Below are 13,518 nucleotides of genomic sequence, written 5' to 3' on the forward strand. Positions count from 1 at the left end.
AGGTATTAAAGGCAGCAGTAGTACCACTGTGTTTATATACACGCAAATTAAGGAAAGTTAAAATTATTAATTCATATTATGTACCTGCTATATTTTAGGCACTGAAAAATGGACCTAAGTCCGGTATATCTGTCTAACCCATCAATTAGCCTGCTGCCTGACACATATTAGGTTCTTAAGTAAGTACATTAAAAGGATAAAGAAGCGTTGGCAGCTCTTGCCTCCCCCGCCCCCTTTTTTTTTTTGAGACCCAGTCTTGCTCTGTTGCTCAGGCTGGAATGTGGAGTGCTGGGGCATGATCTTGGCTCACTGAAACCACCTCCTCCCGGGTTCAAGTGATTCTCCTGCTTCAGTCTCCTGAGTAGCTGGGATCACAGGCGCCCGCCAGCACTCCTTGCTAATTTTTTTGTATTTTTAGTAGAGACGGGGTTTCACCATGTTGGCCAGGCGGGTCTTGGCCAACTCCTGACCTCAGGTGATCCACCTGCCTCGGCCTCCCAAATTGCTAGGATTATAGGTGTGAGCCACTGCACTCGGCCTTGCCTCCCATTTTTAATGGTCTGATCTCTTACTGTTCCTCTACAGGGCCAAAACACTCATTGACTCAGATCTCTCAATCTATGCTGGATCTCTGTGATGAAAAACTCAAAGAGGTAAGACATTTAGAATGAGAGAAAGGCAGTGGAATTTGAAGGTGGGGGATATCAGGGTTTGGGAAGTAGGGAATTTAACAGAAGGAAAAGTATATGTGGGAGTAGCAGATCTTTAGTATATGTGAAAGTTGGAAGGGACTTTAGAACTCATAGGCCAGTCTCTTTTGTAGATGAAAAAGCTGGGCCCATAGAAGAAAATTATTTGTTCTGGACATCTTGACTATTAATTAAGTTAGAATTAAGATCCAGCACCTACATAACTCATTAGAAAGGACAGAGGGAAGTGACTTTCCAGGAAGTTAGCTGTAGCTAAGAGACTAGTAAGTGTTTTAGGAAGGAGGAAGAAGTAGACATTTAACAAAAGAGGATAACTAGCCAGTAAACAGGAAAATATTCTCAACTTGATTGATTATTGAGGAGATGTAAATTTAAACCACGATATCACTACATACCCACTGGAAAGGCTAAAATTAAAAAGACTGACAATACTAAGTGTGGATGAGGATTTGGAGCAATAGGAATACAAACTTTTTCCTACTAGAGTAAAATAAATTTATTGGGTTAGGTCACCATTATATAAAAGTCACTAATCAGTAATAATGTTTAATGTTTTCAGCAATAGTTTTATAACAAAAACAGCATGATCTTAAAGCCTAAATTGCTAAAGATGTTTTGTGTGTATGTGTGTGTGCATGTGTGTATGTGTGTGTGTGTGAGCTATGATATTGACACTCAGGTATGTCTAAATTTTGGAGAACTAGAAGAATAGAATGTAGAGTACCTAAAGAAGTTGTTGACACAGCTTTTTTGACCCTTTTACTTGAATATCTTTTTGTTGTTACTGTTTTTCTTGAGACAGGGTCTTGCTCTGTCACCCGGGCCTGGAGTACAATGGTGCAGTCTTGGCTCACTGTAACCTCTGCCTCCAGGGTTCAAGTGATTTTTGTGCCTCGGCCTCCCAAGTAGCTTTGACCACAGGCGTGTGCCACCACGCTCAGCTAATTTGTTTTTTGTTTTTTTTTGTATTTTTAGTAGAGATGGGGTTTTGCCATGTTGGCCAGGCTGGTCTTGAGCTCCTGGCCTCATGTGATCCACCTGCCTTGGCCTCCCAAAGTGCTGGGATTACAGGTGTGAGCCACTGCCCAGCCTGGAATATCATTTATCTTGACTTGTTGTCATTCAGTAGATAATTCAAAGTTATACTTTTTGGGGCAAGGGTAATATATAGCTAGCTGAACCTTAAATTACTCTTAATTTTTCTGTGGTGATCACACCTTAGGGAAATTTCTGTCTTGGCTTTGCTTTGTTTAATTTCAGAAAGAAGACAAATTAGCTCGTTTAGAGAAAGCTATCAACCCCTTGCTGGATGATGATGACCAGGTGGCATTTTCTTTCATTCTGGACAACATTGTCACCCAGAAAATGATGGCAGTTCCAGATGTAAGCTGTCTCTGTGCTGCATATTGTGAGGATCATGCGGGGAAAGGAAAGATGTATAGGGTTTACATATGTATGTATTTTGGAGTCTGGGTGGTTTATGTCAGTTGTGACTAGTGTGTGATTTTACATATTGACCTTTTTGCTGTATTTGTGCGTTATCTTTTTTTTTTTAAGAGTACATTATCATTGAAATCAAAGAGGCCGGGAATCTTTGGATGTAGGGAGGTTTCTGCTTCCTGTTGTTGACATTCAGTATAAGAATGCTCCTGAATAGCCCTGTAGAGAGAGGATGCTTGCTAATGCAAGGCTTTTGATTTAGAGGTGCTTCTAGGCAAATGATACTTTGATAATTAGCGACTGTTGGTTGTCTTTTAATTAGATTTTTTATTGTTATACTGATCCTCCCCAGGAATTCTCAAATGAGTTTCCTGTTGCACTATAGGAATGCGTTCTACATGTGTAATGCTATAAAACTTCTGGATGGGACTAGGGAATAAGGAATTTTGATTATGACTGTAGAGCAAGTGTTCTTACCCTATCATGGCATAGAAATCTTAAATCTATGAACCCCTAACATTATATACAGACATTTTGTATGACTGTGTTTTTCTGGGAAAAGAGTCCATAGCTTTTTTCCAGGAATATCTGTGACCCAACAAAGGTAGATAATTTCTTAAGAGTGGTTTCCATTTAATTTTCTATGCTTTCTATTTACTAGTCTTGGCCATTTCATCACCCAGTTAATAAGAAGTTTGTTCCAGATTATTACAAAGTGATTGTCAGTCCAATGGATTTAGAGACCATACGTAAGGTGAGTGAGTGATTTGATGTAAATGCCTTTTTACAATCTAGTGACTTTGTGTGTGTATCTGAGTGCCTGATTATTTTCATCACAGAACATCTCCAAACACAAGTATCAGAGTCGGGAGAGCTTTCTAGATGATGTAAACCTTATTCTGGCCAACAGTGTTAAGTATAATGGTGAGTATTTCTTTTTTTTTTTTTTCTATCCATTCGTCTTCTATCCATCTAACATTAGTTAGCATTATTAAAAAAAAATTTTTTTTGAGACAGGATCTTACTCTGTTGCCAGGGCTGGAGTGTGATCATAGTTCACTGAAACAGGCACCTGCCACTGTGCCAAGCTCTTTTTTTTGTGTCTGTGGTAGAGACAAGGTTTTGCTATTTTACCCAGGCTGGGCTCAAGCAATCCTCCCACCTAGGCTTCCCAAAATGCTGGGATTACAGGTATGGGCCAGCGCTCCTGGCCAGCATTATTAAAATTTATGTCCATAAAGAAGCGTTGAGCAGTGACAGCAGAATCAGTTGAATGACTTAGTCTTTTTAAGATGGAGCTGCATTCTTGTCGCCCTGGCTGGAGTGTGATGGCACAATCTTGGCTCACTGCAAGCGCCGCCTCCAGGGTTCAAGCGATTCTCCTGCCTCAGCCTCCTGAGTAGCTGGGATTACAGGTGCCCGCCACCACGGGCTAACTTATATATTTTTAGTAAAGATGGGATTTCACCATATTGGCCAGGCTGGTCTCAAACTCGACCTCAGGTGATCCACCTGCCTTGACCTCCCAAAGTACTGGGATTACAGGCATGAGCCACCACACCAGGCCAGTCTTTTTTTGTTTTGTTTTGTTTTGTTTTAAAGAAAGCATATATTTTAGTGTGTATGTTGTATAAAGATTGCCATTAGCCTTTAATGGTGAAAAATAATATATGCTTACTTTTGAAATCTTGGTAGGCACAGAAAAATGAGGTGAGAATAAAAATCAGATGGATGTTACTTTGGTCTCTGAGGCATCACTGCTTTTTCCTGGGATGTGAAAACTCAACTATGCCCCAGGCCCTTAGATGGAGTTTATGGAAATGGGTAGCTGTAGACTATGGTGAGCTTCCTTGGTACATGCAGTTTTCCTCAGTACATGAGTTGATTTAATAACATATGCCAGACTCTGTGCTAGCTGCTTAATCTACTGATAGGAAAGACAGTCACTGTCCTCAAGTAATTCATAATCCAGTTGGTGGAAAGAGACAATTAAAATGCAGCTTGGAACCAGGCACAGTGGTTCATGCTTATAATCTCAACACTTTGGTAGGCTGAAGTGGAGGATTGCTTGAGGCCAGGAGTTTGTGACCAGCCTGAGCACACATAGCAAGACCTCATCTGTATAAAAAACTTAAAAAACTAGCTAGGAGGTGGTGGTGAGTGCCTGAAGTCTTAGCTACATGGGAGGCTAAAGCAGGAGGATCGCTTGAACTCAGGAGTTAAAAGACTGCAGTGAGCTATGGTCATGCCCCTGCACTATATCCTGGGTGACAGCAAGACCCTGTCTCTATAAATAAATAAGTAAAATGCAGCTTAACAAGGGCTGTAATAGGAGTATATACAAAGTGCATCAGATGAGAGCAAGGAATATCTTAACCTGAGGGTTAGGGAAGGCTTCTTAAATGAGCTAATAGTTCAGTTTTTTTTTTTTTTTTAGTTCATTCTTTATGCCTATGTTTCAGAGGATAATAATTCCGTTTCGAATGACTCAATTGTTAAGCAAACCTTGAGTGATTATATGTGCTGGCACTGATAGATGTTACAAATACAAAATTAGATATGGTCTTTGCCCCAGATTAGTTTAGTTTAGTTGGGGAAACAGAAAAGGAAAGTTATAGTACTTACATTTTATTGCTATAAGCATGCACAGAGTGCCACAGGACAGTATATCCAAATTAGAGTGGGGCTGGCCGTGGTGACTCATGCCTGTACTCCTAGCACTTTGGGGGACTGAGATGGGTAGATCACTTGAGCTTAAGAGTTCAAGACCAGCTTGGGCAACATAGCACGAGACCCCATCTCAAAAAGAAAAAAAAAAAAAGTGGCATTAGAGGAAGCTTTCTGGAAGAGGGTTTTCTTTTTCATTTTTTACAAACAGAGATGGGGGTCTCGCTGTGTTACGCAGGCTGGTCTGGAACTCCAGGGCTCAAGCCATTGTCCCATCTTGACCTTCCAAAGTGTTAGGATTACAGGCATGAGCCACCACACCCATCCAGAAGAGAGTTTTCTTAAGCTGAGTTCTGAAAGATCAATGGTGTTTACTTGGCAAAGAATGTGGAGGAGAAAATGTTCTAGGTGGAGAGAACAGCAATATATAAAGGCACAGAGGCCTGAAATTGCATGATACGTTTAAGAAACAAGGTGTTGGTGTTGCAGTTCAAGTGTACATATTGGTGAATGACTGGAGGCAGGCAAGAGTCAAATCAGAGGGTTTGGTGTGCCATACTTCAGTTTGTACTTGATCCTAAATGGGAAAACATTGAAGGAATGAAGCAGGGAAATGATTTCTTCAATTCCTTAAACAAATAGAAGACGGAGCTAAGGGCATTTGAGAGAATTGCCTAGCATACTGCGGTCTCAACTAAGAATCCATATGATTATATGACTTTTATCCTATAATTTTTAGCAGTAAGTAGTATGGCTGTTAAGTTTGTCTGAAGGGAGAGAGAATTGGAGAGAAAAGGTGAAGGACTGGACAGCCAGAAAGACTGATGAAGAAGTAGGCATTCTGAGCAGAGAACACAATGTTTAGTATCATGGAAGAATGAAAGAACAGGACAAGTTCAGGGAACAATAATGTAACCAGAACATGCATATATCTTTAAGGAGATGAGACTTGTATTTTTGTTCATTCTGGTTTGGGTTGAAAGAATCTACTTTGCTCTGCTTATTATATGTTGGAAATTAGAGAGTGGAAATGCCCCTTGTTGGGTCAATTATCCATTATTGTTTCATGAGAACACCTAAAGTTAATCATCCAGAATTCTGGCAGTGGAAGTGTTGGTAAGCTTACAGATGTCTAAAAAAGACTGTGTATAGCAAGTGATAAGCAAGAGTGTTAACAGGCACTTGACCTGCTGGTGGCTGACTTAGGATATAGGGCAGACTTACAAGGAGCTTATGTAAAACAGTAAGACAAACCCAGAAGATACTAATAGGAAAGTAAGGAGAGGGCAGATGGACAAATCACAGAAGACAAAAATTAAATAACAAACATGAATAAGTATTCTGTTGCACTAGTAATCAACTAAATGTAGTTGGGCCCGGCATGGTGGCTCACCCCTGTAATCCCAGCACTTTGGGAGGCCGAGGCGGGCAGATCACCTAAGGTCAGGAGTTTGAGACCAGCCTGGCCAACATGGTGAAACCCTGTCTTTACTAAAAATACAAAAATTAGCTGAGTGTGATAGTGGGCACCTGTAATCTCAGCTACTTGGGAGGCTGAGAAATGAGAATTGCTTGAACCGGGAGGCAGAGGTTGCAGCGAGCCGAGATAGTGCCATTGCATCCAGCCTGGGTGATAGAGTGAGACTTGGTCTCAAAAAAAAAAAAAAAAGAAAAGGAAATGCAATGGAAAGAGATCTTTTTTTTTTTTTTTTTGAGACAGAGTCTTGATCTGTCGCCCATGCTGGAGTACAATGTTGCCATCTTGGCTCACCTCCCAGGTTCAAGTGATTCTCCTGCCTCAGACTCCTGAGGAGCTGGGATTACAGGCATGCACCACCACACCTGGCTAATTTTTTTGTGTTTTTAGTAGAGGTGGGGTTTCACCATATTGGCCAGGCTGATCTCAAACTCCTGACCTCATGATACACCTGCATTGGCCTCTCAACGTGCTGGGATTACAGGCGTGAGACACCGTGCCTGGCCAGCTAAAATTTTTAGTAGACATAATGTTAGTGAGGCAGGTGCACTCACATACTGCTATTGGCAGTATAAAATTGTGAGACATTTCTGGAAAGCTATTTGGCAACATAGAGAGACTAAAAAATTGTTGAGTGAATAGACTTTATTGTCAGGTAGACTTGGATTTGAAAATTGGCCCTACCACTTAATAGCAATGTGACTTTGAGCAAATCCCTTAGTCTCTGCTTTTCCATCTGTAAAATAAGAATAATAGTATTCCCCTCAGAGGGTTGTTGTGAGGATTAAATAAAATAGTGCATGTAAGTACTCAGCATGTGGTAAGATGATAATCCTAATCAGAGCTGTAGTTAAAGGTATTAGTGATATTTATATTAACAAGGATTTATTTAACCTGAATAGTTTACGTAAAGGGGATGATATTAAAGTGCTATCTTTATAATTAATTATTAAGTACAGATTTAAAGCTCTTTTTTGAAAAACTTAATGACCGAAACATTCTCACAATGTTAAGTGAGAAAAGCAGAGCACAGAGATGTTTATTTCATCTCAGTCATGCTTTTTTTTTTTTTTCTAATGCATATATGTCCAAAAAAGGCTGGAAGGAAACGCACCAGAGTGATAATAGTGGTTGTTTCTGTGACATAGGGTTAGGATTGTCTTTGTTTTCATCTTTTATGTTTTCTGTGTTTTTTTCTGGTATAGGAAGCAGGGAATTCTTCCTAAGAGGAAGTGACTTTTGAACTGAATTTTGAAGAATGTTGATTATAATAGCTACTTACTGTGCCAAAGAAATAGTCAAGTGGAAAACAGTGGGGGAGAATTTCCGGCAGATAGCACAAATGCAAAAGTAGATGAAGGTGCCCTGGATAGGGAAGTGCAGGTAGTTAAATATGACTAGGACGCATTTACTACTACAAATATCTACGACATTTGGTAGTAAGATACAAGATGTTAAAAGTAGAGGGGCTAAGTTATAAAAGGCCTAGTATGTCACACCAAACCTTTAGAAGGAGAAAGGGACATAAGAGGTATTAGTAAGATCATTCTGAAATCTATCTGAAGAATGGATTGGAGGAGGAGAATAAGATAGAGACCAGTAAAGAAACTATTGACAGCGCATTCCCAGTTAAAAATATTGACAATCTAAACTAAGGTCAGTATCAATAGGAGTAAAAAGTTGAAGGCAGGGTATAGAGATACTGACGAGGTAGAATGGATATTTCATAAATGATTAGAAGTTGGGGGTATGGGTAAAGGAGGAAGATTTAAGATAGTATCAAGCACTTATGCTCTTGGTGAAAGCATAAATTAGTACAAACATTTTAAAGGACTGTAAATGTTCATTTCCTTTGGCTAAGCAACTTCAATTCTAGGGACTACTCCACACAAGTTTATAAAGGTACATGTATAAATGTTCTTTGCAGCATTGCTTATTTTTTATTTTTTTGAGACGGAGTTTCGCTCTTGTTACCCAGGCTGGAGTGCAATGGTGCGATCTCGGCTCACCGCAACCTCCGCCTCCTGGGTTCAGGCAATTCTCCTGCCTCAGCCTCCCGAGTAGCTGGGATTACAGGCATGCGCCACCATGCCCAACTAATTTTTTGTATTTTTAGTGGAGACGGGGTTTCACCATGTTGACCAGGATGGTCTCGATCTCTTGACCTTGTGATCCACCTGCCTTGGCCTCCCAAAGTGCTGGGATTACAGGCTTGAGCCACCGCGCCCAGCCAGCATTGCTTATAAATTGTAAAAACGGAACATTCTAAATATCCAACAGTAGGAACTTGTTTAAAAATGGCACATCTATATGATGGAATATTGCTTAGCTATCAAAACGGTAGACTTAGGTAATATATTGGTGTATTTTTATAAATGAGTGAAATGGGCTATATTGTGGGGGCCAATGAACTGGTACCCCATCTAGGAGTCAGTCACTGTTTAGCCCAGTTGTTGCCATGCAATTGAATTACTAAAGGGAGAAATTGAGGATAGCTTTTACTTGCTTGAACTTAGGTATTTGAATTTTTTAGTGAGCACATAATACTTTTGCAGCTATGAAAAATTTCCATTTTTGGAAGGATTAATAAATCAAATGACATCCAAAATTTTAACTTGGGCAGCAGGTTGTCCCATTGACTAATATGGGAAATATAGGAGGAGCAGTTTGGAGAAAAGATAGCAGAGTTCAACTTGGTATGTTGTATTGGGGTAGGACATCTAAGTGAAGACTTAGAGTAGGTAGTTAGCTGTATACAGGTCCAAAGCTGAGAAAACAATTTGTTTTCTTTCTTTTTGAGACAGAGTTCAGGCTGGAGTGCAGTGGCGTGATCTCAGCTCGTGGCAGCCTTTGTCTCCCATGTTCAAGTGATTCGCCTGCCTCAGCCTCCGAAGTAGCTGGGATTACAGGCACACGTCAGCACACCCAGCTAATTTTTGCATTTTTAGAAGAGATGGAGTTTCACTATGTTGGCCAGGCTGGTCTCAAACTCCTGACCTCAAATGATCCACCTACCTCAGCCTCCCAAAGTGGTGGGATTACAGGCATGAGCTGTCACACTTGGCCTCAGAAAAGAATTTATACTATAAACTTGATTATTTTTCAGATCAACAGTGTGTAAAAATATGAGTAGATCAGCTCAAATAGGGAGAATACATTCCTTGAACCCTCTGATGTTGTATGTAAAATATGGTTGTATATTTTACTGGATAGAAAGACGATTTTGTCAGATTATCAAAGTTGTGTGTGACCCCAAAAAAGTTAAAAATCACTGTTTAGTTTAGGAGAGGTTATAGGATAAGAATAGACCTGACAAACTGAATATTTGAGATAACAGATGAATATGAAGGAGTGGCCAGAATGAAAGAAGAAAAATCAGGAGAGAATAATATATAATACAAACCAAGAGAAGAGGATTTCAAAGAGGGAAAGTTACCAACAGGTCAGGTGCTACAAAGAAGACCAAAGAGGATGGTTATTAGAAGAACTATTTTGGCGAAGTGGTAGAATAAAAAGCCAGACTGCAGGGGTTATGAATGAATGGGAAGCAAGAAAGCAGAGATTGAGAGTTGCCTGTGAAGGGGAAAAGGAAGTAGACAATATGTTGAGGGGATGAAGGCAGTTGGACAGAGGAGACCTTTGTATAGGTCAAAGAGAAGAAAATTAAGGATATGAAATGCCTATGGCTGTTGGAAGGTAAATGTTTAGAAAGTTTCTACCTAAGTAGCATCTTACTTCTCTGTAAAGTAGGAAACAGGGTATTTTGCTAAGATTAAAAGTGGGAGAAGGAATTTGAAGAAAAATATCAGTAAGTGAATTATTTTTGTGGGAAATTGAAAAAGCTGATTAGGGACATTTCAGAACGCTGTTGAGCAGCTTTAGAGGGTCCAACTCAAGATGGAGACTTTTTTGGCATTATCAGTTGGCACAGTTCTGTGATTTTTGTCAGTGCTTATCAAATCAAATTAGGAAACTGAGAAGGCAGATGATAAAATTGATTCAGGATTGAGATTTTGTTTTGTGGATGTGCTGGAAAGATTGGGAATTGGGGGTATTAGCAAAAAAAAAAAAAAAAAAAAAAGTTGAAGTTAGGCATCTCAAACCTTGTCACTAAAGGACACTTTGTTGCGGAGGATTGTGACTGTATAGTCTCCAGTTTGAGGGACTATCTTTCAAAGCAGCTCCAAAAAAGCTTGAAACTTCCTTGGCAATTTGTGTTTTATCTTAAAAACTTATGCAAACTTCTCATTAGGCTTAACTGTACTTTAACATGCTTCAAATTTCTTACCAAATTACATTCCCTCTCCTTCAAGTAAAATAGCTGATTCAGGAAGCTATACAACAATGATCCCATAGCTAGCTTGGCTATATTGTTCTACATTACCTTAGTTTTTAAAACATGGGTCTGATTATGCATGAAGCTAATGCCAGGAGAGGCTTAATATGATGAGAGATAGAAATTAATGGGCCTGGCAGTTTTCTTGAGGTAAGAGAGAATGAAAAAACTGGAAAGATACAAGGCTGTGGTAAGAAAGTAGAATATTTGGAGTTGAAAGTTTCAGAAGTGAAGCAGTTTTCAGTAGACAACTTCTTGCCTTTGGCTGGAACAAAGGTGCAGACTATTGGCACAAAGATTTTCAGGGATTTGGATAGGTTGTACATGTGAACAAGAAAGTAACTCACTATGATGGGAGGGATTTGGAGCGGAGAGAATGATTGTGCCAAGTGCATAAGTCTTTGTGAATGAGAATCCATTAATAATGGTGACTAAAGGTGAAGAACACAGATTTCAAACTCAGGTGTTCTGCAGGGGTCAGACAAGTAATGTAAATGACTAAGGTGGGCCAGGTGAGATTGTGGTAAACTGGAAGAGTACATATTCCATCTGAAGTTGCATGTCCTTTTTACTTCATCTGATTGTTGTCCTAAAAAAATGAGTATCCAGTTTTGCTATTTTTCAAGAGAAGCTGAAAATCTGGACTTTTTATGTGACATTTCTCAAGTTTTTGCATACTTGCAAATAGTTTAAATATTTCTTAACTCCATTGGCCAAATTAAAACGTCTATCTGCAGGCCAAATCTGGCTCCTAGTCTTCAACCTCTAGCATAGTAAAAAAAAAAAAAAAAAAAAAAAAAGGCAGCCCTTAAAGGAGTAGGAGATAATTTTTTTTTTTCCGCAAGAAGTAGTAAATAATGTCTTTGTAGTAGCAGTGGACAACCTAGAAGGCTGACTCTTCCCCATCCTTAACCAGTGGATGAGAGAATAGGACACTTCTGAATAGGACTCTAAGGGTTAGCAGTGCCGTGTAATATGAAATGGTGACATCTAGAAAGACATTGAGGAATTAAAGGCACATATAAAATATTTCCTACTATCAGATAATACTACATGAAATAATATCTCTGTTTAAAAGTTTGGGAGGCTGAGGCGGGTGGATCACTAGGTCAAGGAGATCGAGACCATCCTGGTCAACATGGTGAAACCCCGTCTCTACTAAAAATACAAAAAAGTAGCTGGGCATGGTGGCGCGTGCCTGTAATCCCAGTACTCAGGAGGCTGAGGCAGGAGAATTGCCTGAACCCAGGAGGCGGAGGTTGCGGTGAGTCGAGATCTTGCCGTTGCACTCCAGCCTGGGTAACAAGAGTGAAACTCCGTCTCAAAAAAAAAAAAAAAAAAGAAACTTTGTTCTTTCAGCCAAATATGATCCCACCTCTGTTTTTAATTAATAGTAACAAAGTCTGAGCTGGGTGCAGTGACTCTCCTGTAATCCCGGTGCTTTGGGGGAAAATTAAGGATATGAAAATTAAGGCATTTGGCCAGTATGGGCCTGAAAAAAAAAAAAAAAGAAAATTAAGGCAGGAGGATCTCTTGAGGCCAGAAGTTCAAGACCAGCCCTGGCTAGAGACCCTGTCTCTACAAAAAAAATTTAAAAATTAGCTGGGCATGGTGGTGTGCACCTGTAGTCCCAGCTACTTGGGAGGCTGAGGCAGGAGGATCGCTGAGCCCAGGAGTTCAAGGCTGCAGTGAGCCATGAGTGTGCCACTGCACGCCAGCTTGGTTGTCAGAGTGAGACCCTGTCTCAATAAACAAAAAATGAAAATAGTAACAAAGTTCATGTGGACTTTATTCTGTACTTAAAAATTTTTATTTTGTAAAATTTTACTAAGTATTAAAGTTAGTCTACATTAGTACAATGGTATATCTGGTTAATGTTATTCTATTCAGATCCTTCACACATAAGATCATATTGCATATGAGCATATTCTATAACATTTTACACTGACTTCGTTGGCTTACCCTTTATTAGTCACATATTTAGCCCATGAACTGTATTGTATATAGCCAGAATACTTAGCACTAAGATTAGGGTCATTAGGCAAAAACCAGAATATAAGTAACACTCCATACAAAACGCCTTTGGACATAGACAGTATGTATCAGAGGAATCAGTCTTGTCCTTAAGTGATGACAATGGACTGTACACTCAATTATAGAGTTAAGCCCTTGTGCCTTCTGGCTACCACGTAAGTACTAGATCAATCTCGGAACCTCTGTTCATGTTTAGCATTTGAAAAGAACATTAATAATCAGGGAAGCCCACAACTTTAAGTAGTTGGAGTTATTTAGCAGTCCCAAAAGGACCGTAAGATTCTATGTCAGTTAAAGGAGAGAGTCATATAGATAAATCCCTTCTGAAAAATACAACCCAAACTTTTGCCAGACTTAACAAAGTTGGCAGAGGCCTGACTACTTAATATTTAGTTAAATTTCAAATGAACTGCATAGTCTGAACCAATAGGTGACACTGAGTGAGTCATGATGATTCCCTTTCCCAAAGGTTTCATAGCGAGTTTCTCCTCTAGTGTTCTTAAAACCAAAATCAACTCCAGTAAGAAACCATCTTTGGGATGGACATAGGTAGAACATGTGTCATGAAACCTGAGAGCCCGAAGTTTTAGAAGACTCAGTTGGACCCCACAATCTAGATACAAAGAAAAACTGAGAAGTCTCCCCTTACCCCCAACTTTTGTGGGCTCTGATAGTTGTTCAGGTTATAGGACCTTTGCCTGGCCTCCTGGAGTCTCATCCTATGCCTGTGCAGCTTAGTAGTTATTCGGCCAGAGACTAAAGGGAACCCTTGCAGACCTTGATATTTTTCTGTGGAGAACCCTCTTTTCCAGTTACACTTTGCAATTTCCAACTGTCTTAACCTCCTCAGATTC

The 13,518-nt window shown here is 39.8% G+C and overlaps 1 protein-coding gene across 37 annotated transcripts in view; it reads left to right on the plus strand.

Annotated features, from left to right (window-relative positions):
* The window catches only part of TAF1 (TATA-box binding protein associated factor 1), a 97,342-nt gene that overhangs the window by 43,898 nt on the left and 39,926 nt on the right, over nt 1-13,518 (plus strand). For all 37 annotated transcript variants that reach the window (XM_054251249.2, XM_078364193.1, XM_078364187.1 and 34 more), the window contains exons 29-32: nt 586-653; nt 1,971-2,093; nt 2,812-2,904; nt 2,990-3,074. In XM_054251249.2, coding sequence (XP_054107224.1) covers nt 586-653; nt 1,971-2,093; nt 2,812-2,904; nt 2,990-3,074 — 369 coding nt within the window. The remainder of the gene's footprint in view (nt 1-585; nt 654-1,970; nt 2,094-2,811; nt 2,905-2,989; nt 3,075-13,518) is intronic.

The sequence above is a fragment of the Callithrix jacchus genome, chromosome X (assembly GCF_049354715.1).
Source record: "Callithrix jacchus isolate 240 chromosome X, calJac240_pri, whole genome shotgun sequence".
NCBI lineage: Eukaryota > Metazoa > Chordata > Mammalia > Primates > Cebidae > Callithrix > Callithrix jacchus.